This window comes from Nelumbo lutea, chromosome 4, assembly GCF_056320005.1.
Source record: "Nelumbo lutea isolate HS-2025 chromosome 4, American lotus-T2T, whole genome shotgun sequence".
NCBI lineage: Eukaryota > Viridiplantae > Streptophyta > Magnoliopsida > Proteales > Nelumbonaceae > Nelumbo > Nelumbo lutea.
In genome coordinates, this window is record NC_142687.1 from 45,186,448 (window position 1) to 45,207,733 (window position 21,286).

At 35.4% G+C, this 21,286-nt stretch overlaps 2 protein-coding genes and 1 long non-coding RNA gene across 3 annotated transcripts; 1 reads left to right on the plus strand and 2 right to left on the minus strand.

The window, feature by feature from the left end:
• Positions 1 to 777: 777 nt before the first annotated feature.
• On the minus strand, positions 778 to 3,979 carry LOC148855537 (glutathione S-transferase F11-like). Its single transcript, XM_088982362.1, has 3 exons — positions 3,785 to 3,979; positions 1,561 to 1,609; positions 778 to 1,475 (listed from the first exon to the last, which is right to left on the minus strand). Exons 1-3 carry the CDS (start codon positions 3,929 to 3,931, stop codon positions 1,030 to 1,032), a joined length of 642 nt encoding a protein of 213 aa, XP_088838488.1. The 5' UTR covers positions 3,932 to 3,979; the 3' UTR covers positions 778 to 1,029.
• Positions 3,980 to 13,866: 9,887 nt separating this feature from the next.
• Positions 13,867 to 15,063, plus strand: LOC148855538 (uncharacterized). Its single transcript, XR_016112199.1, has 2 exons — positions 13,867 to 14,564; positions 14,664 to 15,063. It is a non-coding gene; the product is annotated as an uncharacterized LOC148855538 (long non-coding RNA).
• Positions 15,064 to 16,431: 1,368 nt separating this feature from the next.
• On the minus strand, positions 16,432 to 17,903 carry LOC148855539 (glutathione S-transferase F12-like). Its single transcript, XM_088981935.1, has 3 exons — positions 17,702 to 17,903; positions 17,169 to 17,217; positions 16,432 to 17,071 (listed from the first exon to the last, which is right to left on the minus strand). Exons 1-3 carry the CDS (start codon positions 17,846 to 17,848, stop codon positions 16,602 to 16,604), a joined length of 666 nt encoding a protein of 221 aa, XP_088838061.1. The 5' UTR covers positions 17,849 to 17,903; the 3' UTR covers positions 16,432 to 16,601.
• Positions 17,904 to 21,286: the final 3,383 nt, after the last annotated feature.

Consider the following 21,286-nt stretch of genomic DNA (forward strand, 5'->3'; position numbering starts at 1 on the left):
ATAAAACTATATTTTACTTATAGTATGCTTAGAAAGAACAGTGAAAAACAATTATGCAAAGTTAAGAGTTTAACCCCACCTGGATTATCACTAATAGTTCAGCTCATTTCTTGGAATTTACTTTGAGAATTAACAGCACTAGCATTAGCAACATACGTGAGACTGGGATTCTCGCCCCGCGACAAGCGACATGCAAGTAAATAGAGACCTTGAGTAGTATGGATGGCGCTTCAAATATGGATGTGGCATTGGAATTGTAGTGCGGGATTTTCAAGGAGAATTCTACATGCGGCGTGCTATTAATGTCAAACCTAACCACTTATAAGTGATTGAAGCTTTAGAGGTCAAAGAAGGACTTCTATTTGCAAAGCTATTGCGTCTATTAACATCCTGTTGAACCGTACTTTAGAGGTTCCATGGCATCTACAATATATTACTGCTAACTGCAGCTAAATTTGTGTGTATCCTTTTCAGAAAGAATGAGGGGCTATTGTAATCAAGGCTTTTAAAATTGGATCGGATGAGGAACTGTTTTGAGATCCGGTTCTTGGGTTGAATGGGTTTGATTGTTCAGATTGAACGGACAGTCTATTCTAGCAAAAAATATTAAAAGAAAACAAAAAATGTCCAAAAATCATTATCTGGGTCAATAATTTGATGATTTGATCACCCGGGTCAATGGTTTATTGACCAAATCAATGACTTTTAGCCAAAAAACGATCTTAAAATGAAACGGAACCAATCAGGTGATCAATTTTTTATTTTTCCGGTCTGATCTGATTTTGAAAACATTGATTATAGTATTAACAATATACCTCAGCGGAGGTAGAAGGATTTTCCCTTAATAAAACAAATATTACATATATTAGCCAAATCCATACATGATTTACTCTTATTTTTATTTATTTTCTTTGCCAACTTCCCCCCCCCCCTCCAAACTCTTATTTTTATAAGCAGCTCTCTTGGTGATATCCTCGTACCATGCATTAACATGCTTCGTGTCTCTCACAAGATGCAACTTACAACTAATCAATTCATAAGGTTCACAACTTTCTTCCAAGCATCTCTCTTGGTGATATCCTCGTACCATGCATTAACATGCTTCCTGTCTCTCACAAGATGCCCCATTCCTGCTTCATTTGTCAGGTATCTGGTTGCCGGAAGGTGGCTGAGATCGGCTAGGGTGAAGGAATCTCCGGCAAGATATTTGCTTTTTGACAACCTTTCCTCATAAATGTCAAGCACCTTTGCAAGTTTTTGCTCACTGTCATAAACGAAAGCCTTATCCCCCACTTTACCCATTCGTGGGAGGATGAGTAGTTCAAATACAATACTGAACACCAAGTTATTGTAGTTGTGAGCTTCCACTTCAAGCCATTGATCCACCATAGCTTTCTCCTCCAAAGTATTCCCAAGAAGATTCGGACCACGGTCAGCATATTTAGCAGCAATATACCTTATGATTGCCCTTGACTCTGTACAATAAAACAGACTTAGAATCCAAATTTATTTGTGCACTTAGTATTAATAGAAGGATTAATTTGGAGGTTCTGATGTTACCAAAGAGCCTGAGATCTCCATCTTCTATTACTGGAACTTGTCCAAACGGCTATAAAATTAAACATCACAAAACTCAAGTTAGATAGTGGTGGCAATTGGGCGGGTTGGGGTTTGGTTTGGGTTGAGTTTCAATCCAATTCATTTAACTCGCCAAACCGTTAATGACTCATTTATATAAAATTAAATGGGTTGAGTTCAACCCAAACATGCTTTAACCCAATCCAATCCACCCAAACTTATTAATCTTATATTTATGTACTTAAAAAAAAAAAAAACTGATTCCCTTTTAGCAAATAAGTTAGTCATAGCTTAGTGGTAATAGTAGTTGCTATTTACACAAGTAGTGAAGGCTCATTTCACATTACATGCATGTTATTTTTATACAAGCAGCAAATTTATTTAACTATGTTCAGGTTCCGGATTTGATGAACCACATAGGTTCAAACCATTCAGACCAACTTGAACTATCTAATTGGATTGTATTCGAGGTAATCACATCAAGTTCAAGAGTGGTTGAACCGTTTAGATCCGGATCAGTCCAATCAGACTAGACCCCGCTCGAACCGGTTCAGTTTGGTCAGACAAAACCCGATCGGACTAGTACCGGTTCAATTCGGTCGGGCCAGACCCCAATCAAACTGGTTCAATCCGATCGGACCAGACTGGACCGGTTCAGTCAATGGTGGATTGACTTGGGTTGGCTCATATCAGGTTTGTGCATGGTTTTGGGGCCGAACTGATTGGCCCGAAGCAGGTCAAAAGAAGTAATCGGACCAGGCTGAATTCGGATCTAGATGTACGGATATGAACTAAACTGGGTGGGTTGGGTGGGTTCAGTGGGTTGGGTCAGGTCGAGTTGTAGTGATTGTATTCTCCCTTAGGCTGAATTGGGAAAGAGTACAAATGCAAATATGTAGAAGGCAAAACCTTATATTGTGTATTATTTTGTATGTATTTATACTGTACATATTTACATTTATACTCTTTCGAAACTGAGCATTAATCTCATACAATTTGGGAAGAATACTATGTATATTGCAAATACAGATTTAAAAATACTTGTATTCGCGTTCTTCCAAAACCGAGTCTCAATATTGTTAATTTTAGGCATTCTTTGGCTTCCTTTGTTTGAGGTGCAATTTCATTTTCACACGCACAAATATAACGAAGTGCAAATTCTTGCTTAGTTTCATTTTTGTCTGTTCAGGACTAAGATCTTGTTCTTTTGCACTGTACAAGGGAAAGGGGGGGGGGGGGTGGGGGGGAGGGGGAGTTGGTCAACGGAATATTGACAAGTTTCCCGATGTTCTTTTGCAGGGTTAAGAACATACATAAACAAATCACCATAAACTTGGTTTAACCATCGCCAACATTTTCTGATGCGGCGTCCAAAAACCTCTCCACTTGATAAATAAAAAACTAAAAATAATAAAGGCGGAAGAAATTAATAGAAAGCTGATTCACACCGTTGAAACATCTTTCTTGGCAGTCCGGATGAGCTGGAGACAATTATACACACCCGGCTGAACTACCTATCACGATTGAACACACCATTGCTCATTGTAAATCCCATCTGGGACCCAACTGTACTGAATACTGCCATGTTCAACCGTGATAGATAATTCAGCCGGGTGTGTATGTTTTTGTCTTCAGCTAATCTGCCCCCTCTTTCTTAGACCCCTCACACCATTGACAACATTCTCTCCTCGGTCCTCTTTCAATCTCTCTCTCTCCTCTCCTTTCTCTCAATTCATTGGTGATTCATAGAGAACAACGGTACGTTGATCCCTCGCGGGAGGGTGCATAGTGTAACCCTTCCGGGGTCCAAACCTTTCTATCTTCTCCAACCCTTTTTTCCTCAAATTTTTGAAAATCCGGCCATCTCAACTTTGTCCATGTTCCTACAACAAGGACTTATAAGGCCTATGGAAAGTGTATTTTCCCTCCAGTAAATTGCTGGGCTACTTCTTTGATTGATGCAAAGCTGGTAATAGACAAAAAAAAAAGTGATTAGTGCAGAAGAATGCAGGTAAATAAATATATTTTCCCTCCTGTAAAGTTGTTTGTTTGGTAAATCCTCTCAAAGTGCAAAATAATACACTTCATGAAAGAATAACAGAATGAGTCATTTCAGATGCAGTGTCATACTTGCAACAAATATAAATATATAAAAACAAAGAGAATACTCAAGCATAAGTAGCTCATGAACTTAATTAATTTCTACCTGTTTAGTGAGAAACTCTGGTTTCTTCTGCTCCATAGAGTTGAGGTCTACATGTATTACTTCGAACTCCACATCTTTTTCAATGAGACAAGCTATAACTCTCTGAGGGCAAACTGCCGTCACTGGACCATAGACCTTCACCACCATTTTTCTGTGCAAAAGTGGAGACACAAACACTACTACAACAATGCTTGCTTCAGCGCAATAGAGCCTTACGCTTTATATAATAACCAAAACGAGGGATATTTGGACTATATCCGAATGGTGGTTATCACGTGATATCCCTCAAGCCAATACTCAACATTCTATCTCAAAAATCTTGGTTTGCCTCTCCATATACCGTTGATCACCTTGAAATATGTTCTAGGGTCATTTTCTTACCCACCCTTATAAAATTATATTTATTAAATCCTATCATATAGCTTAAAAATAAAAGAAAAGTTTAGTTTGCAATCATTTTATTTAATTAACCTTTTATTAATAATTATTTATATTTTTTCTTTGTAAATTAGAATAAAGGTTCAAAGTATCGATATGTCGCATGATGGCATGCGGGGAATAGCACGTGATAGTCATCAACTGGTTGGTATGAAAGGGAAATTAATATTATAATAAAGGCAAATTCATGGATTAAAAGATCCCACGTTGCCGTAGTTTTGAGTTCAACGTAACATGCGAAACAGACAATTTATCACGGAGATAACTGGCGTAGCCATGAGCAGCCAAGGCTGATGGCTGATGGCTGATGGCTGATGGGGAATCAAGAGAAAGTCACGGATCAAAACACTCCACGTCGTACGTTACCTACTCCATCACCACCATCTCAGAATGCAAAGTGGCAATTTATAAAAATCAAATTAGCTTCTAGCGCTTTTGCATGATTGTATTGTATCTATCCTTTCTGGGCTGTCAATATTTATGCATCCTTGTTTTTTTCCGGACCCATGCAACCGAAGGATTTATTTGCTACGTACTTTTACGGTTTGTGTGTCGTTTATAACAGGGAGAATGACCGATACCCTTACTGTGATAATTTATAGGGGGGAGAGGGCTAGTTGTAGGGGGGCTGGAAATACTTTTCCCAAGAACATTTAGGTTGGTATCAGCTCGAAATACATATATACATATATACATTATTAGAACTGTCAATGATAGGGTCTACCAATAGAAACGAGACCCATTGAATTGATGATTATGTCAGTCCTGTTTAATTATATGGTTTTGTCTCGATTAACCGTTGGCTTGAGTATGAACCGATTTAGACCTAAAGCAATTAATATAGTCTTTATGAAAAGAGAACCGATTATATAGTCTGTTTAGCATCCATGTAGTTGCTCCAGAAAATGGTGACACATCAGCATCATGTTGAAAATATCGGTGTTCTAAGAAACGTTAATATGTTTATAACTGGTTTGGAACAACACCAAATTCAACGTTTTTTAGAGCTCATTGCTGCCAATGAAAACACGAGATGGCAGTTACGTGGATTTCCTATAATTGGTACTAATGCTAAAAACAGATATAGAGTACTGGTATCAAATAGAATGTGTTGTTGCTCCAGGAAACGTTCTACCTAGCAGCAATGTTTCCAAACAAAAAAAAAAAAAAAAAAGACACTATTTTCTAAGAAAACAATGTTTCCAACCCACACATATACAGCACCGTTTTCTGAAATCTGTATCTGCAGCATCGGTGCAAAACATATACATAATTAATAATATAGAAGGCCTTTTGATTTTCTTATATTTTTTTATATTGTATGTCCTAAAGGATAATTAAGTTTCATAGATTGTATATGAGATGATTTCGATTAACACATTTGTTTTATCAACATAATCACTTTTATTAAGGTTATATTATTTTTTAATAAGTTAAAGTAAAATCAAAAATAAAGTTTTGGATTAGTATTATTATAATTATGAATTTCAAGTATGGTCGTGTCAGACCTAATTGTCCCAATTGATAATGAGATGGCTCTAGATTTGTCAAACGTAACCAATTAATAATTGGTTTGGGACCGGTACAACCTATTTTGAAATGGACCTAACATGTTGACAACCTTATATACAAAATTAACTTCACTTAATTTAGTAAAATTAATTTTTACTATTTTTAATTGTAAACTTTTATTCAATTGTATTCTCAAAATTAAGAAAATCAATTTTATTAGTTTTTCTTTTGTTGTGTTTCAACCTAACCTATTCAAACACATCTATGCTTAAGGGTAAAAGACTTAAATATACCTTAAGTTTTTTTCAATTGACTTAGACGTACCTGAAACTTAAAACATACCTTGGAACTCTTCTATCCTTCATTTTCTTTCAAAATTTTAAAATCTACCCTGAAGTTGTTATTGTTTTGCCTTATAGACCATTAAGACCAATAGATTGGTTTTAACATCATGGTTTTCAAAGCTGGACCGGGTCAGACAGTTGGACCGAAAAGCCAAGAACTGGTCAGGTAATCGGTTCCGTTTTTACCCAAAATCGGGATTTCTCAAAAAATCGTTGATTTTGGTCAGTAAACCATTGACCCAGGCGGTTAACCATTTGAAACGTTCGAATGGTTTTGACCATATTTATTTATTTTTTAATTTTTTTTTGTCAGAATGGGCCGACCATTCGGTTCGAACGATTGGACCATTTGACTCGATAACCAGACCCCTGACTAGTTTGGTCTCCGGGTCGATTTTAAAAACCATGCTCAACATTGAACCGGGTCGATGAGTTGAACTTGAGATACTAGGTTGAGTAATTAATGAAGTTGCTTAGTTTTCAGTCAAAACTCAAAACCATCTTCATCGCTTGGGTTGGCAATCTTGACCCTAACCCACCCAAACCTACCCAATCTATTGGTGGATCAATATGGGTCGAGTAACCCATTAGGGTCAGTGGAAAATGGTCAGGGTGGGTTGGGTCGAGGGTACCCATTAGGGTCAGGGTGCGTTGGGTCGAGGGTACCCATTAGGGTCAGGATGGGTTGGGTCGGGCAGGTCAAGATGGGTTGGGTCAAAGTCAACTCTATCTATATTCGCCAAATCTCAAAAATTAGAAATTGTAGTGATTCAAACTCATGCCTCTCACCGTGGCCACATCACATTAGACTTTCGAACCACTATGCCACATTTCATTTTGAGATTAAAAGTGAAATAAAATATATTTTATGAAAAGTACTTTTGCACGAATGCACTTTTATAAAAGTACTTTTACAAAAGCACATTTACACAAAAGTAATTTTACAAAAGCACTTTTCCAAAAACACTTTTACGAAAGCACTTTTACACGAAAGCACTTTTATTAAAGTACTTTTATGAAACATAAAATCACTTTTATAGCACTTTTATAAAATTACTTTTAGGAAAGCACTTTATGAAAGCATAAAAGCACTTTTATGAAAGTGCTTTTATAGAAGTACTTTCATAAAAATACTTTTGCGAAAGCACTTTTATAAAAGTTTTGCATTTTCGCATTTTCTGCAATTTTTTTTTGCATTTTTGGTATTTTTTGTTCTTTTTTGTATTTTTCTACATTTTCTAAATTTTTTTGGTATTTTCTGCATTTTCTACAGTTTTTTGTGCTTTTCTGCATAAATTTTTCAATTTTTTTTCGTGTTTTTCATGCATTCCATACAATTTGTTGGTATTTTTTGCATCTTTTCTGATTTTTTCTACAAAAATTCTGAATTCTCTATAATGTTTTAGTTTTTTTTTGTAATTTCTTGGTATTTTTCTACAAATTTTTGGTTTTTTTCCATCTTTTGCATTTATCTACAATTTTTGCTTTTTCGGGTATATGGGTTGACCTGACTCATTTTTGTCATGTGGCAGTCTTGAGAGATTATTCTCTCAAAATTTTTTATTTTGGGTATATGGGCTATCTCGACCCATTTTTGTATTTATAGGTGAGAGTAGGTGGGTTAGGATGAGTGAGGGTGGTTAAGGGTCAATATGGATGGGTTAAGTGGGTCAATATAGGTGGGTTAGGGTGGGTTATGACCCTTTAACAAGGATTGATAATGGGTTACGGTGGGTTGGTGGGCCAATATGGGTGGGTTGGTATTCAACCCTTACCCAACACACCCATTTGCCACCCCTAATATCATTACCACTTCTATCCCCAAACATTCAACTACTTTCATGGCCAACGCTGATGTTAGGCTTCAACCTCAAACTGTCATGCACATTCCCAATATCAAAGATTAATTGCTCCAAATCTTCATGCCCCAAATTTATTCAATCATCTCTCTCTCCCCCCTTCTTGTATCAACAATTGAGGATATAAACTCATTAAATAAACACATAACAACAAGAAAAGGAGAGCTCGAACCCAATCCAGCAATCTAAACCTTGTCTTATCCATGACTATCGGGCCTTCACATTTTGTTTTGTAGAGCTGCAATAACTTCTCTTCTGCATAGAAAGAAGCCACTACAATATCTTCTCTTCTTCTTCTTCTTCTTCTTCTTCTTCTTTTTCTTCTTCTTCTTCCACCTCATTTCTCTTTTTATTCTCTGTACTTCTTAGAAGGGAAAGATATGATTTTAAAAGTTTTAAATGAGTAGGTACCTTGGCGGTTAAGTGAGACTTGCAACCAAAAAAGATGTCAAAGGCCTATGGGTGATATCTCGAGGGCATGGACTCCGATGCTTAATAAGGTGTTAAGGAGCTCGATAAGATGTGCTAGAAAGCTCCATGAGATAAGTTGGAGAGTTTGGTGGGATGTGCTAAAGAGCTCGGTGAGATGAGCTGAAGAGCTTGGTGAGATGTGGTGAGACATGTGCCAATGTGTCTGGCATGTCCTATGCTTAGTAGCATAATGCAGTGTTATCTTGTGTGTTCAAATGAACGAAGGGCTCACCTATTTATAGGACAGGGGATTCATCCAAGAATTGGCACATCATTCACACGAGGTCAAAGATCAATCCACTTGCCATGCCCTTGGTGGATAGGTTATCTGCACGTTGTGACACATAGTAAGCCCGTGGTAGACAGAAGGCCTCCATGGAATGTTCAGATGTTGATGTTCTGATAAGCTTGGTCATGTGTTGCTTGTGCATGTTATGAGTTGGTACCAGGTTAGCTCGGCCAAGTCAGCCTGCTTTAGGTAAAACTTGGTCAATTAACTTTGCCCCAACTTGCTGCCACTATGTGGTTTTTGACTAGTGGCTAGTTTTGGCCTTATTAGGTTGTTTTCGAGTTTTGATGTGGTTTTGTCTTTATTGGTCTGAGTTTTGAGTTTTTGTCTTTAGGTTGTTTTGGGATCTTCTGCTATTGTGGGGATTTTGTTTTGTGGCATTTATGTCGCTTTGGTTTCTACTGGCTTTTTGGAGGCTAGGCTGGCTTGGAGTGCTTGTGTTTAGTCTTGAAGTTTTGCTTTTTCTCTCTTCTCTCTCGAGTGACTTTTGGTCACTCTCCTCTGTAATTTTTTTCCTTTTAATAAGTTTTATTTTATTACAAAAAAAGACTCCTAAACTGAATTTCTTTAGGAAGATCATTTTAGATTACCCTTAGTAGTTAGGAAAAGAGGTGAATTTTCATAAATGATAAAAGAAAAGCTTCAAGGTTGGAAATATGAACTCCTCTCGCAAGTAAAAAAAAGGAGTTCCCATTAAGGGGGCATTTTTTTTTGGATTTGAGAGGGGGGAAAGTTGGTCAATGAGATTTTGGTTCCCATTGACCAAGAATCCCATGTTATCTTTTCAAATTTATGTGGAAATCAAGGAAAGTTTATTTTCCTGGGTATCACTTATCTAGGTAAGTGATACCCATCTCCTAGGTGGGTAAATAACTTTCCCACATGGGGGAAAGTTGCCAACACTTGAATGGGACAAAAATGTTATTTTTAATAATGGATTTTTATGGCTAAAATGGTCATTGCCTTATTTACATGAGAAATTAAAGAACATGGGTAAATGCACTTACCCGGGTAAGTGTTTCCTAGAAAAAACTTACCCAGGTAACTGCATTTACCTGGGTAAGTTACTTACCGAAAAGCGAACGAGGCCTAAGAGTGTGGTGGAGGTGATCCCATGATATATTTTGTCTCTAAACCTTCTCTAGTTTGAGGTTGAAATATTTAAGTCAAAATACATTCTTGTGGGGAAGTCTACTTGGACAGTCTCCTCTGATTGAAGCATGTTAGGGACCTAGTCATCAATGATTAATTAGCTACATAGATTTGGTTAAGAAAGCTGTTATTTGGGATATAGGTAATGAATGGATATATAGTAAAGGCCTATGAAGTTCTTCTAAATTGGGAAATTATTACATCTAGTCAGTCCTTAATAGTTTTGGAGTTCTTCTAAATTGGGATTATGTATATGGATCTAAATAAAACGTTCACTGCTCTAATCGCAAAATGCAAAAATGTGGATGGGGAAATGAATCTTAGCATAACACATCCAATCACTCATCTAATGAGAATCCGTAGAGTTGTAGCGGCACATGTATGGGTAAGAATGTGGATATCCTCTACTTGGACATTCTCTAACAAAGTGAGGAAAAACCTCTCCTAGCCAAACAACTACATAAAGGGTGGAAAAATGAATTTTAGCATTAACGAGTTTTATAGGACAAGTGGTTACTATGTTTAAAACATAATAAATATAACCTAAAATAGTTGAAGCAAGAGATACCCTTCTTATTAAGGCCATATAGAATGTTCCAAGCCGTACAACCCCTTTACCATGGGAGAGAATGAATTTGCTCAGCCATAAAGATGAGAAAGTTACTAAGACACACTCTTTGGAAGCCTTTAGAGGTAAAAAGAACTTTCTTCCTTGGAGGTGGTTTCTTCATCCCATCTTTCTCCAAAGAGAAATTGATAATACCATAAACCATTTACCCTATAAAGGTGCTTTACCCAATGAGTATAGGAAATAACTTATGTCTCATGATGCTCACAATGTTGGCCATACATCTATAGAAGCTCAACAATAATGGGAGAATAATGTAATTCCCCTCAAGCATCCAATTCTTGAGGAATACTATTTTGTGGAATAAACTCTTCATATGGTATACAAAGGAGAGTTAAGTTGCATACAATTTTCATATTTCATAGTGAAAGGCATGCCATACCTTTGGATAAGACTATCTAGAAATACCAATTGCACTAAATATGTTGTAAATTATGATTTTATATCACAAAATTCATATTATTAATAATTTTATATTTTTACAAAATTCATTACGAAATTATGTACTAACAATATAAATTATGATTTTCTTGATGATCCAATTTAAATTTTGTTCAAATAATATAAAGTTAACATTAAAAAATAAAATATTATTTAAATATCTTAAATAAAAAATTATTAAAAATAGCTAAATAATGATATAACAAAGTATTTTGTATTATATAATAACTTTAAAATAAATAAAATTCATTTAAATATTTTATATATTAATTAAATATTTAAACAACTAAATGTTTACATAATAAAACATTTAACAACACTATATTTTAGATAATTAAAATAAGAAAATTGTGTAATAATTTTAAAAAAATTCTTAAAAGTAGAAAAATAATTATAACATAATTTTCAAATTAATAATAATTTAATATTTTACAAAATTTATAACGCAATTATGTAATAATAGTATAATTATAATTTTACAAATTAATAAAATAAATAAATAAATAATATTTTAAAATTTAAACAATGAATTTATTTAAATAACTAGATAATATTGTAAACAACTAATTCAGCTTATATCAAATAATAATTCTAGAAAATAACTTTCAAAAAAATAATATTTATTAATAAAAATTTTAAAATCTTAATATATTTATTATATTTATATATACTAAAGTTAATAATTTTTTTTTTATTTTCATAAATTATTTATTATTTATTTATTATAAATATATTTTCAATAATTATGTATAAATGTAGTTTTGTTTTTTTATTTAACAAAAAACAATTCAATAATTATTGCAGATTAAACTGTTGTAATTTAACTTTTTAAATTTAATTTAGTGTGCTTACTGTAACTATTGTATTTTGATTAATATTTATTAGAGATTAAACTATTAATTGATATTACACTATTTATTGACTAATTTAATATATGTTTTTAATATTTATTGTATTTTTGTAATTATTGTAATTATTATATTTTTATTATCAATATACTTTCAATAATTGTGTATTTTTGCTATAAATTTTCAATAATTATGTATTTTCACTATTAATTTTGAATAATTATTGGAGATTAAACTATAATTATTTATTAGAGATTTATCTAAAATTAGGAGTATTCACGGGTTGGTTTGGATTGATTGTAGGCATTTTTGGCCAACCAAATTCACCTGGTTAGGTTGAGGAGGTGGTCATCAAAACCAACTAACTATTAATGAAAACCAACCAATTCGGGTTGTATCAGTTTGGGTCGATTTTTTGTTTGGTCTGTCGATGCAAAAGATTTAAACTTAAAAAAATAAATTCAATTTTAGAAAATATAATGGCATTATTAAAAAGCAAATTTATGATATAAAATATTTTAGACTAAGAAATATGATAATTTTCCCACTTTCGTGTATAAGTGGTCGAGCCATTCCATTTTGGTTGATTTACAAATGGCTAAAGTGAAACTAATCCAACCTGGTTAGGTTAGAAAAATGTTGAACCAAAGCCGATCGGAAATACAAAAAAACCGGTCAACCCGACACTGAGTTGGTTGGGTTAGTCGGTTTTATCAGTTTGATGAACAACCCTAGCTGAAATTAATTATTGTTTTTTTTTTTGTAATGTAAAAAAATTATTAAAAATAATATATAAAATTTAAATAATTATTACTTATTTAAAGTTAAAAATACAAAACAATTATATATTCTTATGTGTTTCTATTATTTAGCTTTTGGTTAGCAAATCCCGTGCATCGCACGGATCCTGCTAGTTTCTCTATTAAAATATATCATTACTCCTCTAATAAAATCATCATCTTACATCTCTCTCTCTCTCCTCAATAGTTATTGTTTGCAACATCTTCCCTGCCCCATTAAATCTCTCATTTCATCTTATATAAATATCTTTGAACCTCTTTTCACCCTCTCTAATAAAGTGTGGATAAAAATCGATCCAAGCCACCCCAAATTTGCCAACCGTAACCCAACCAAAATTTTATATGTATTCGACCCTAGCCATGCATCCTATGCTACTAAAAGCAAAGAAATTTAATGCATGAGAAAAAGACTGTTTATGCTGAAAGAATGAGAAAAGACGACGTGCCTATATGAACGGAATATGGATGAGATGGAGAACAACTATTTCTTAGTAATGTCAAACCAAAAATAATTAAACTAATTAAAATTTGACCTAGGAACAAGATGCAAGATAGTGTACAAAATGATATACAAATCAAACAGAAAATTAAAGAAAATGGTGCAATAGATTAAACATGGAAATTAAGCAAGAAATGGGGAGAACTCAACATACCTATGAATGTAACAAGGATTCTCAAGCCAAATGAATGGATTCAAAAATGAAAATAAAACTAAAAAAAAGAGTAGCACTATGGAAAGTATAAATTGATAAAATTAAATAACAGGTACCATGCAAGAGATGATAAGTTTCAATGCTATTGACCCATACACTGGAGTAAAAATGATGATGTTGAAATTAAAATGAAAATCAATCTAAAGAATTGAACTTGAAACCAAGTTGAAAAAGATGCCAACGACTTTCAGACTGCACCACGCTTTAATTGTTGTTGAGGTGTACACAACCTTGATTTTTAACCTCTATGATTGTTGATAAACTCTAGGGTCTCTCCCCATCATTTTTTTCCATGCCTTATGCCTTGGATCGTGTGGGAGGTGTAATAAGATTAATTTTTGAAGAGATTTTGGTGACTGATATTCTAACCCAAAAATAGGTGATGTATCTACAACTACAAGACATTCATTTTCTTTTTATATCTATGAAGAAGAGTAAGGTGTCCACGTTTCATTGCTTTTTTTATTTTATAAATCTTATTTACAGATCTGAATACAATAGGTCGAATCTATCCTTCTACTTTTTTAGAAATGACGTGCATTACCCCTGATTACTCCAAATCCAAAAAACCTAAGAATGCCTCTCTCGCTCAGGAACGAAGAAAGAGGTGGAAGGGAGAGAGAGAGAGAGAGAGAGAAAGCTGATGGACAAACGGAAGAGGGAGAGAGTGGAAGAGAGGGACGGGCGGAGAACTGACTGTTAAGGGAGAAGGAGGAGGAGAAGATAAGGAAGAGAAGGAGAAGAGAAGGAGGCGGAGAACTACCGCTGCCTGAAATTGCAGCGGTGATGAAAAACAGGAGAAGAGGAGGAAAATGCTGGGAGGAAGAAGAAGAGGAAAGAGAGAGAGAGAGAACGGACGGAGACCTACTGTTGGTTCGCCGCCGCTGTCGAGAGGAAAGGGTGAGTGCACAATGTCAAACAGTGTATTCCGGTGAATCTGAGAAGATGAAGAAGAAAGAAAAAAAAACAGAATACAGAGGAACGAAGAAGGAAGAGAGAAAGATAGGGAGGCCGGAGATGGGGGTTTGCAACTCTCTCTCTCGTATCACCGCCGCTGCAACTCTCAGCAGCGGCGACTCTCTCTCTCCCCCTGTCTTCCCACTTCCCGCAACCGCCGCTACAACTTCTCTCTCGATCACTCTCTCTCTCTTGACCGCCGCTGTCTCCTCATTTCCCTGATCATCTCTGTCACTCCCTCCCCGTTTGAAACTCCATGCATCCTCTCGGCACGGACAGCAGCTGCCCGAGGCCTCTTCCAAATGCCTCCAGTTCGTCTCAACAATCGGTAATTTTAAAATTATCAATTCTCTTATTTGCAATTACGGTGGAAACTTGAACTAATTCGATCTCTGTTCGTCCTCTCGTTGTCTCGGAGAAAAAAAAGATACTTTTCGTTCGATTTGGGGAGTCAGAATTCGAAAGGCTTAGCATAATCAACACGAATCCAGTGGCAAAGACGTCCGTGGACAGCGGGCTCTCGGAACTAGGGAAGAAACAGACGGTGAGAGCGGCCCTCGCATCGAAGGAGATGGGAGCTTGCAGTGGAAATTGCTGGATTTGGCCTTCCATCACCCAGAGAGTTTACCAGGCTGCAGAGGTCATTGCCGCAGTTACTGGGATTGATCGGAGGTAGATACACTTTTCCAGGGGTGTGAATCTTTTACTCACCCCATTCATCCTTTTCTTTTCCCAATAAAATTGTAAAAGGTTTTTTGACTTTCTCCCATCACATTGAACTGAATTTGGAAGCAGAGTATAGTCCAATAAAATCGACAGCTTCACTATTCCCTCTTCTCTTTTATGTTTTCTTTCTGCGAAGATTGACGAACAATAGCGCCCCTGTACAGCTTTATGAAGACAATTTGTATGAGGTGTTTGATAGTTTCTTGTGTTATTTAGTTTTTTTTTTTTTTTATTCGTTTCATTTATTAATTATTAATTATTAATTTATTATTTTTATTTGTATTATTTCAATATTATTTTGAGGTTGAAAAATATTTTTTATGCTAATGAAAATTTAACTCAACATTTTTTAAAAATAATGTTTCAGGGGTAAAATAATAAAATTAGTAAATTTCAGATGGTAAAAGTTTTATCCCCTACAAACAAATATATGGATTGAGAGCATTTCAGACAAAAAAGACCTTTTTAACTTTTCAGATCTAAAATTTCAGATTTATCAAAAGTCACGCGAGACACAATTGGTATTTTCATCCATTTGATTTAAAGCCAAGTTAAAAATATAGGGACACTACGTAGTGGAATTTTGGAATGCTTTTATGTTAATAGAAACTAAGGTTGTGTTTGGTTTGAAGGAAAAGGTAGGGAAAGGAAGGGAAAAATAAGGAAACCTTTACAAATAGGAATGGCAATGGGGCAAGTTTGGGGTGATGAACCCCCTCTTCGACCCCGCCCTGAAGTCACGATACCTTGCCCCATACCTGCCCCATCCCCAATGGCAGGACGGGTTTGGGGCAAGGCATCCATTTCCCATCGGGGATGGGGAATTCCCGAATTTTCCCCGCTACAAGGCAATTACTTAAAAGCTGTCTATTTTATAGATAATTTATACATAGAATATAGGAATTTTGGGGTATTTTAGAATTGAATTATAATACTTTAGGGGTAATTCAAAAACAAAATTATGGGACCATAGGATTTTAAAACTTTAGGGAAAACTTAGAGATATTTTAAATATCAATATTAAACCTAGAGATATTTTACTAATCTACCTTCAGGTTCGGGGTGGGTTCGGGAAATTATATAAAAAACCCATCCCCTTCAGGTTCGGGGTGGGTTTGGGAAATTATATAAAAAACCTGTCCCCTTCAGGTTCGGGGAATTATTTAAAAAACCCATCCCTGCCCCGTACCCAGTTCGGGGAAAATTTATTTTCCCCTTCCCTGCCCCGTCCTTGTTTAGGGTCGAGGAAAACCCACCCTGTTTAGGACGATTTTACGGGAGAAATTGCCATCACTATTTACAAATCTTATATAGGTTTCTTTGCCTTTCCCTTCCTTTTCTTACCTTTCCCTTCAAACCAAACATAAGTGAATGCTAGTTTTGGTGTTATGCAATGGCATTCAACAAGGAGGTCTATGTCCTTTTAGAAAGGTGAGGGGATGTTTCATTATTTATAATAAACCTCATGGTGATAAAAAGATTTTTCTCTGAATAAAATACAACAAATATTACATATATGGCCATATCGATACATGGGGTTTATTTTTATTTTTATTAATTTCCTTTTGTCAACCTTAATAAACTAGCCATTTAATTTGTCCCCATGACTAGAAAGTGCAATCCTCCTTAGATAACTGAGCTAGGTTGAACACCTTACAAATGATCCATTCATGAGGTTCAGAACTTTCTCCCAAGCAGGCCTTTTGGAGATATCTTCCCACCATGCATTAACATGCTTCCTGTCTCTCACAAGATGCCCCATTCCTGCTTCATTTGTCAGATATCTGGTGGCCGGAAGGTGGCTGAGATCAGCCAGGGTGAAGGAATCTCCGGCAAGATATTTGCTTTTTGACAACCTATCCTCATAAATGTCAAGCACCTTTGCAAGTTTTTGCTCACAGGCATAAACCAAAGCCTTATCCCCCACTTTACCCATTCGTGGGAGGATGAGTAGTTGAAATACAATGCCGAACACCAAGTCATTATAGTTGTGATTTTCAACTTCAAGCCATTGATCCACCATAGCTTTCTCCTCCAAAGTATTGCCAAGAAGATTAGGACCACTGCCAGCATATTTAGCTGCAATATACCTTATGATTGCCCTTGACTCTGTAGAAAGAAAAAAAAAATTAGAGAATAAATTAGTTTATGCATGGATGTGATATTAATAGAGGAATTCTATACAGATTTGAGGTTCTGATGTTACCAAAAAGCCTGAAATCTCCATCTTCTATCACAGGAACTTGCCCAAACGGCTACAAAATAAGCACCCCAAATCTGAAGTTAGAGATGGAAAAACAATCAAAGTGGTTATATTGTTTTCTCCTAAAACTACATTTGAAAACAATGCAAACGTAGAGTGTAAAACCTTTCATATAAATTGTAAAGTTGGGTCAGTTTTACATTAAATACAAACACGAATTTTAAGAAAGTATGTCTTTTTTATCAAAAGCTCACTTGAATACAAATTTACTTGTTTTTTATCATATACTTTTATATTTTATTATCAATGTAAATATGTATTAAAAAATGTATTTTTTATCATTTTCAAATAACAAACAAAAATAAAGCAGAATGCAAATATATCCTAAACCAGAATTTACACTCCATTTACATCATTTCCAAATGCAGCCTAATTAAGCCCCACAAACTATTATAAATCTGAGGCATTTACATAACTATTATAAATCTGAGGCATGGAACTGTACTCCAGGAGCTAGCTGCCCAACATGGACTAACCTGTTTAGTGAGAAACTCTGGTTTCTTCTGCTCCATAGAGTCGAGGTCTACGTGTATTATTTCGAACTTCACACCTTTTTCAATGAGACAAGCTATTACTCTCTGAGGGCAAACTGCCGTCACTGGACCATAGACCTTCACCGCCATTTTCGGGTGCAAAAGCAGAGAAGACTACAAAGAATGCTTGGTTGATGAGGGTCATTGAGTAGATCTTACCTTTTTATAGCCCAAAAAGGAGAAAGCTCATCGATATTGGGACCATATCTATATGGGGGTTATCACGTGGTATCTCTCTCAAGTCTCAAACAAAAACCCATTCAGGTTCTTGGTTTGAATTTCCACAAGTGGCAAACTGCCGTCCACTGTAAGCTTGAAAAATGTGCAGCATCGGTGGCATGTGGTGGATATCACGCCTAGGCACAAACTGGTTGCCACCAGCCATGCATTATATATATATATGCCTACACTCATTCAATATGGTTGATGTGGAGAAAAATCTGTCTTGCATGTATACTCTTTGGCATTAGACCTGTTCATGGGTCAGGCTGGGTTTTCACTTTATATTAACAGATTTTTTTAAGGTTCGAGCCTGAGCCCGGCCCAATTATCGGGCTTATAACTTGGGCCCGAGCCCGGCCCTCATAAAAGCCCGAAACTTGAGCCTGGGCCCGAGCCCGAAATTTAACCCGTGTTATTACTACTGCTAAAGTGGCTGAATAGAGAGAGAGAGAGAGAGTGAGAGAGAAATTATAAAAAAAAATAAATAAATGTATATATTAAATTATAAATATATATATTTCAATAAATATTATATTATTTATATATTTTATATAATATATAAAATACATATTATATATTTTATAAAATATATAATATTGAGTCAGGTCAGGCTGGGCTTGGGCCGAGCTTTTTTGACAAATCTCGATCCCGATCCGTAACACAGTCATGCTTACTGTATTAGGCCCGAGGTCAGGCCCGTGGACCTAATTACATGACCAAGCCCGACTGGCATACATGAACAAATCTAATTGACATGTGACCACGGTTTTAGCAGATTTCTTTTTCTATTTGTCTCCAAAAGCTCACCAATTGTATACTTACCTGATGATCGAGTAAGTACACCACCTATCCAATAATTGGTAAGATTTATATTATATTTTTATTTTGTGTGACTTTTTTTTTTTTTTTGAGAGCGTGGAAGACCAAAATTTTATCTTTTTATTCCAATTGAGAATAAAAGATGGGAAGCCAAAAAAACCCATGCCCAGTAAAGCTCGTGAAATCCCAAAATAGTGAAAATTACGAAGCTGAAATGAAGATTCCCTGTGTTTTCACACCTAAAATCTTATGTTTAGTAGTCCAATAGGCGACAGTAGACCAAGATACTTATGGTGGTGTTTGGGTAGCCTTTTCAGCACATCTTTCGGTCTGTGAAAAGTTCAAAAGACTAAAAAATGATTTTTTCCCTTTGGTATCTTGTAGACCGAAAGACCCGAAGACATGCACGAAGAAAGATTGAAAAAGTCGAAAATTAGGAAGCTTCAAAAGAAGCTTTTGATCTTTCTGGAATGAAAATAGCTTCTCAACTATTTTGTAACAGCCCAATAGACCATGAAAGAAACGAAACAGTCTAGACGACTTCAAAAGTTCAATCCATCTTTTTATTTATTGGTTGTTGAAAGATCTACCTACAGTCTAGTTGTTGCAAGATCTTTATGAAAACACTTGTCAAGCGTCAAACATCACCATAATAAATACTTGCACCTTTCCCCTTTTTTCTAACAGAACTTATACCTCCACCATTGATATAATTCGTAAAATGATTATTTTACCCTTTAGTTTCAATCAATTTCCGCAAATGGGTGGATTGGGTTGGGTTGGGTGAGGGATAAATATCAATCCACCCACATTCACCCTCTCACCCATTTGCTACTCTATTTACTAGGTCATACTGGGTCATAACTCACCTTGACCCTGACCCACCCATAAGACCTGCTACTCCAAGGCAAGTATTAAGAAAATATAAATATTCTATCCAAACAAAAATACAAATATTAAGAAAATTACTAAAAATGTCAATATTAATAAAAACACAAAAAGTTTCAAAAAAATAATGAAAAACATAAAAATTGATATAAATTTGCGAAAAAAAATGATAAAAACAAAAAATACTGTTTTAAAAAGTAGAAATTGCATAAAATACCTAAATTGAAAAAAATTAAAATAATTCTATTTCAAACCAACACTAGTAGAAAAATAAAAAAAAAATCAAATAAGGAAATAAAAATGTATAAAAACATAGAAAGCTATACAGGAAAATTATAAAAATTTTAAAAAAAAGGAAGTTAAAGAAGTTGCAAAAAATTACAAAAAAAAAAAAGCAAAAAAAAAATAACATAAGTTATAAGAAAATAAATAAATGGAAAAAATACAAAAAATAGAAATTGCATAAAAATTTGGATTCAGATTTTGGTTTCAAACCTCTTCCCTACTCATCTGGTGGCAGTTATTTTAATAACATTTTATCTTTTGCTTCTTTTGGGTATATGCCTTGGACTTGTTTGCCTTTGCTAGACAAAGTTATTGGCCTTTTCATGTCATTTTTTAGTTTCTAAAGTATGTTAATAGATCAAGTAAGCTGCTCATTCTGTGGTGAGCATGGCTAAATACTCTAAGGCTGATCTTTTGTGGGAGGGAGTTCCCACCTTCGCCTCTAGACTGTTGCTTGGATGTAGATATACCTTTTCTTTTAAACTGTGTTTGGTTTGAAGGAAAAAGTAGGAAAAGGAAGGGAAACCTTTTCCTTGAAACCAAACATAGCCTTAGTGATGAAACAAATTAAATTATATATCTCTTGCATGTTGACCTTCCTTTCTCTAGTTTTGTTCTTAATGTGTTCATGATTAACAGTATAACACATCGGGCTGTTACTCAGTTGTGAGCCATGAACAACCCACAACTCAATCAACTTATGACCACAGCGTGCACCCAATCAACATGGCCTTGGTTTTGGTACACCTTATCCCCCAAACCACTTGACCTTAGTTTAGAGCCCTTACCTACACACCCTAACAAATGCTTACAATACCTAATTCTATTTATATGTTAAGAAGAGGCGGCCTTGGGTCTTCCTTGAAAGTGATCACATCGTCTTCCCCCTAAGACAGAAAATTTTCTATCCCGTCCATTATTGGAACACGTCACACTCTCCCTTTCATTTTGAAGCTAATGGACTTGAGATGCTAACGGTAACTGAAGTGTGGACACCATTTTTTTTATCAGATTTGTTTAACCCAAGCCTACATATCCTTTCATGCCATTGTTCCCGCTTAAGTATTCTCTTCCCCTCCCTCCTCTCTCCACCCACTGCCACTTCACCCTCACTGACATCCCAAGGCAAATAGCATTATTCACTGTCATCCGAGACGATGCAAGTCCCTCTCTCTTCTCTTCTCCTCCTGGCCTCCCCACCAACACACATGAGACAACTCGGCAACTACAACTCTCTCTGGTGCTGTATTTCGGCCACTTCTGTAACCCTCTCTCGCCGCTGCCATCCTCACATTCCGGCCAGCTCTGTAACTC

Excerpts from the sequence above, each read along its gene's own strand:
- LOC148855537 (XM_088982362.1), bottom strand. The coding sequence starts at position 3,931 with ATGGTGGTGAAGGTCTATGGTCCAGTGACGGCAGTTTGCCCTCAGAGA. Across the intron at positions 1,610-3,784 it reads CAGAGTTTCTCACTAAACAG|CCGTTTGGACAAGTTCCAGT; the intron begins GTAGAAATTAAT and ends TTAATTTTATAG. Across the intron at positions 1,476-1,560 it reads TGGAGATCTCAGGCTCTTTG|AGTCAAGGGCAATCATAAGG; the intron begins GTAACATCAGAA and ends TTTATTGTACAG.
- LOC148855539 (XM_088981935.1), bottom strand. The coding sequence starts at position 17,848 with ATGGCGGTGAAGGTCTATGGTCCAGTGACGGCAGTTTGCCCTCAGAGA. Across the intron at positions 17,218-17,701 it reads CAGAGTTTCTCACTAAACAG|CCGTTTGGGCAAGTTCCTGT; the intron begins GTTAGTCCATGT and ends CTTATTTTGTAG. Across the intron at positions 17,072-17,168 it reads TGGAGATTTCAGGCTTTTTG|AGTCAAGGGCAATCATAAGG; the intron begins GTAACATCAGAA and ends TTCTTTCTACAG.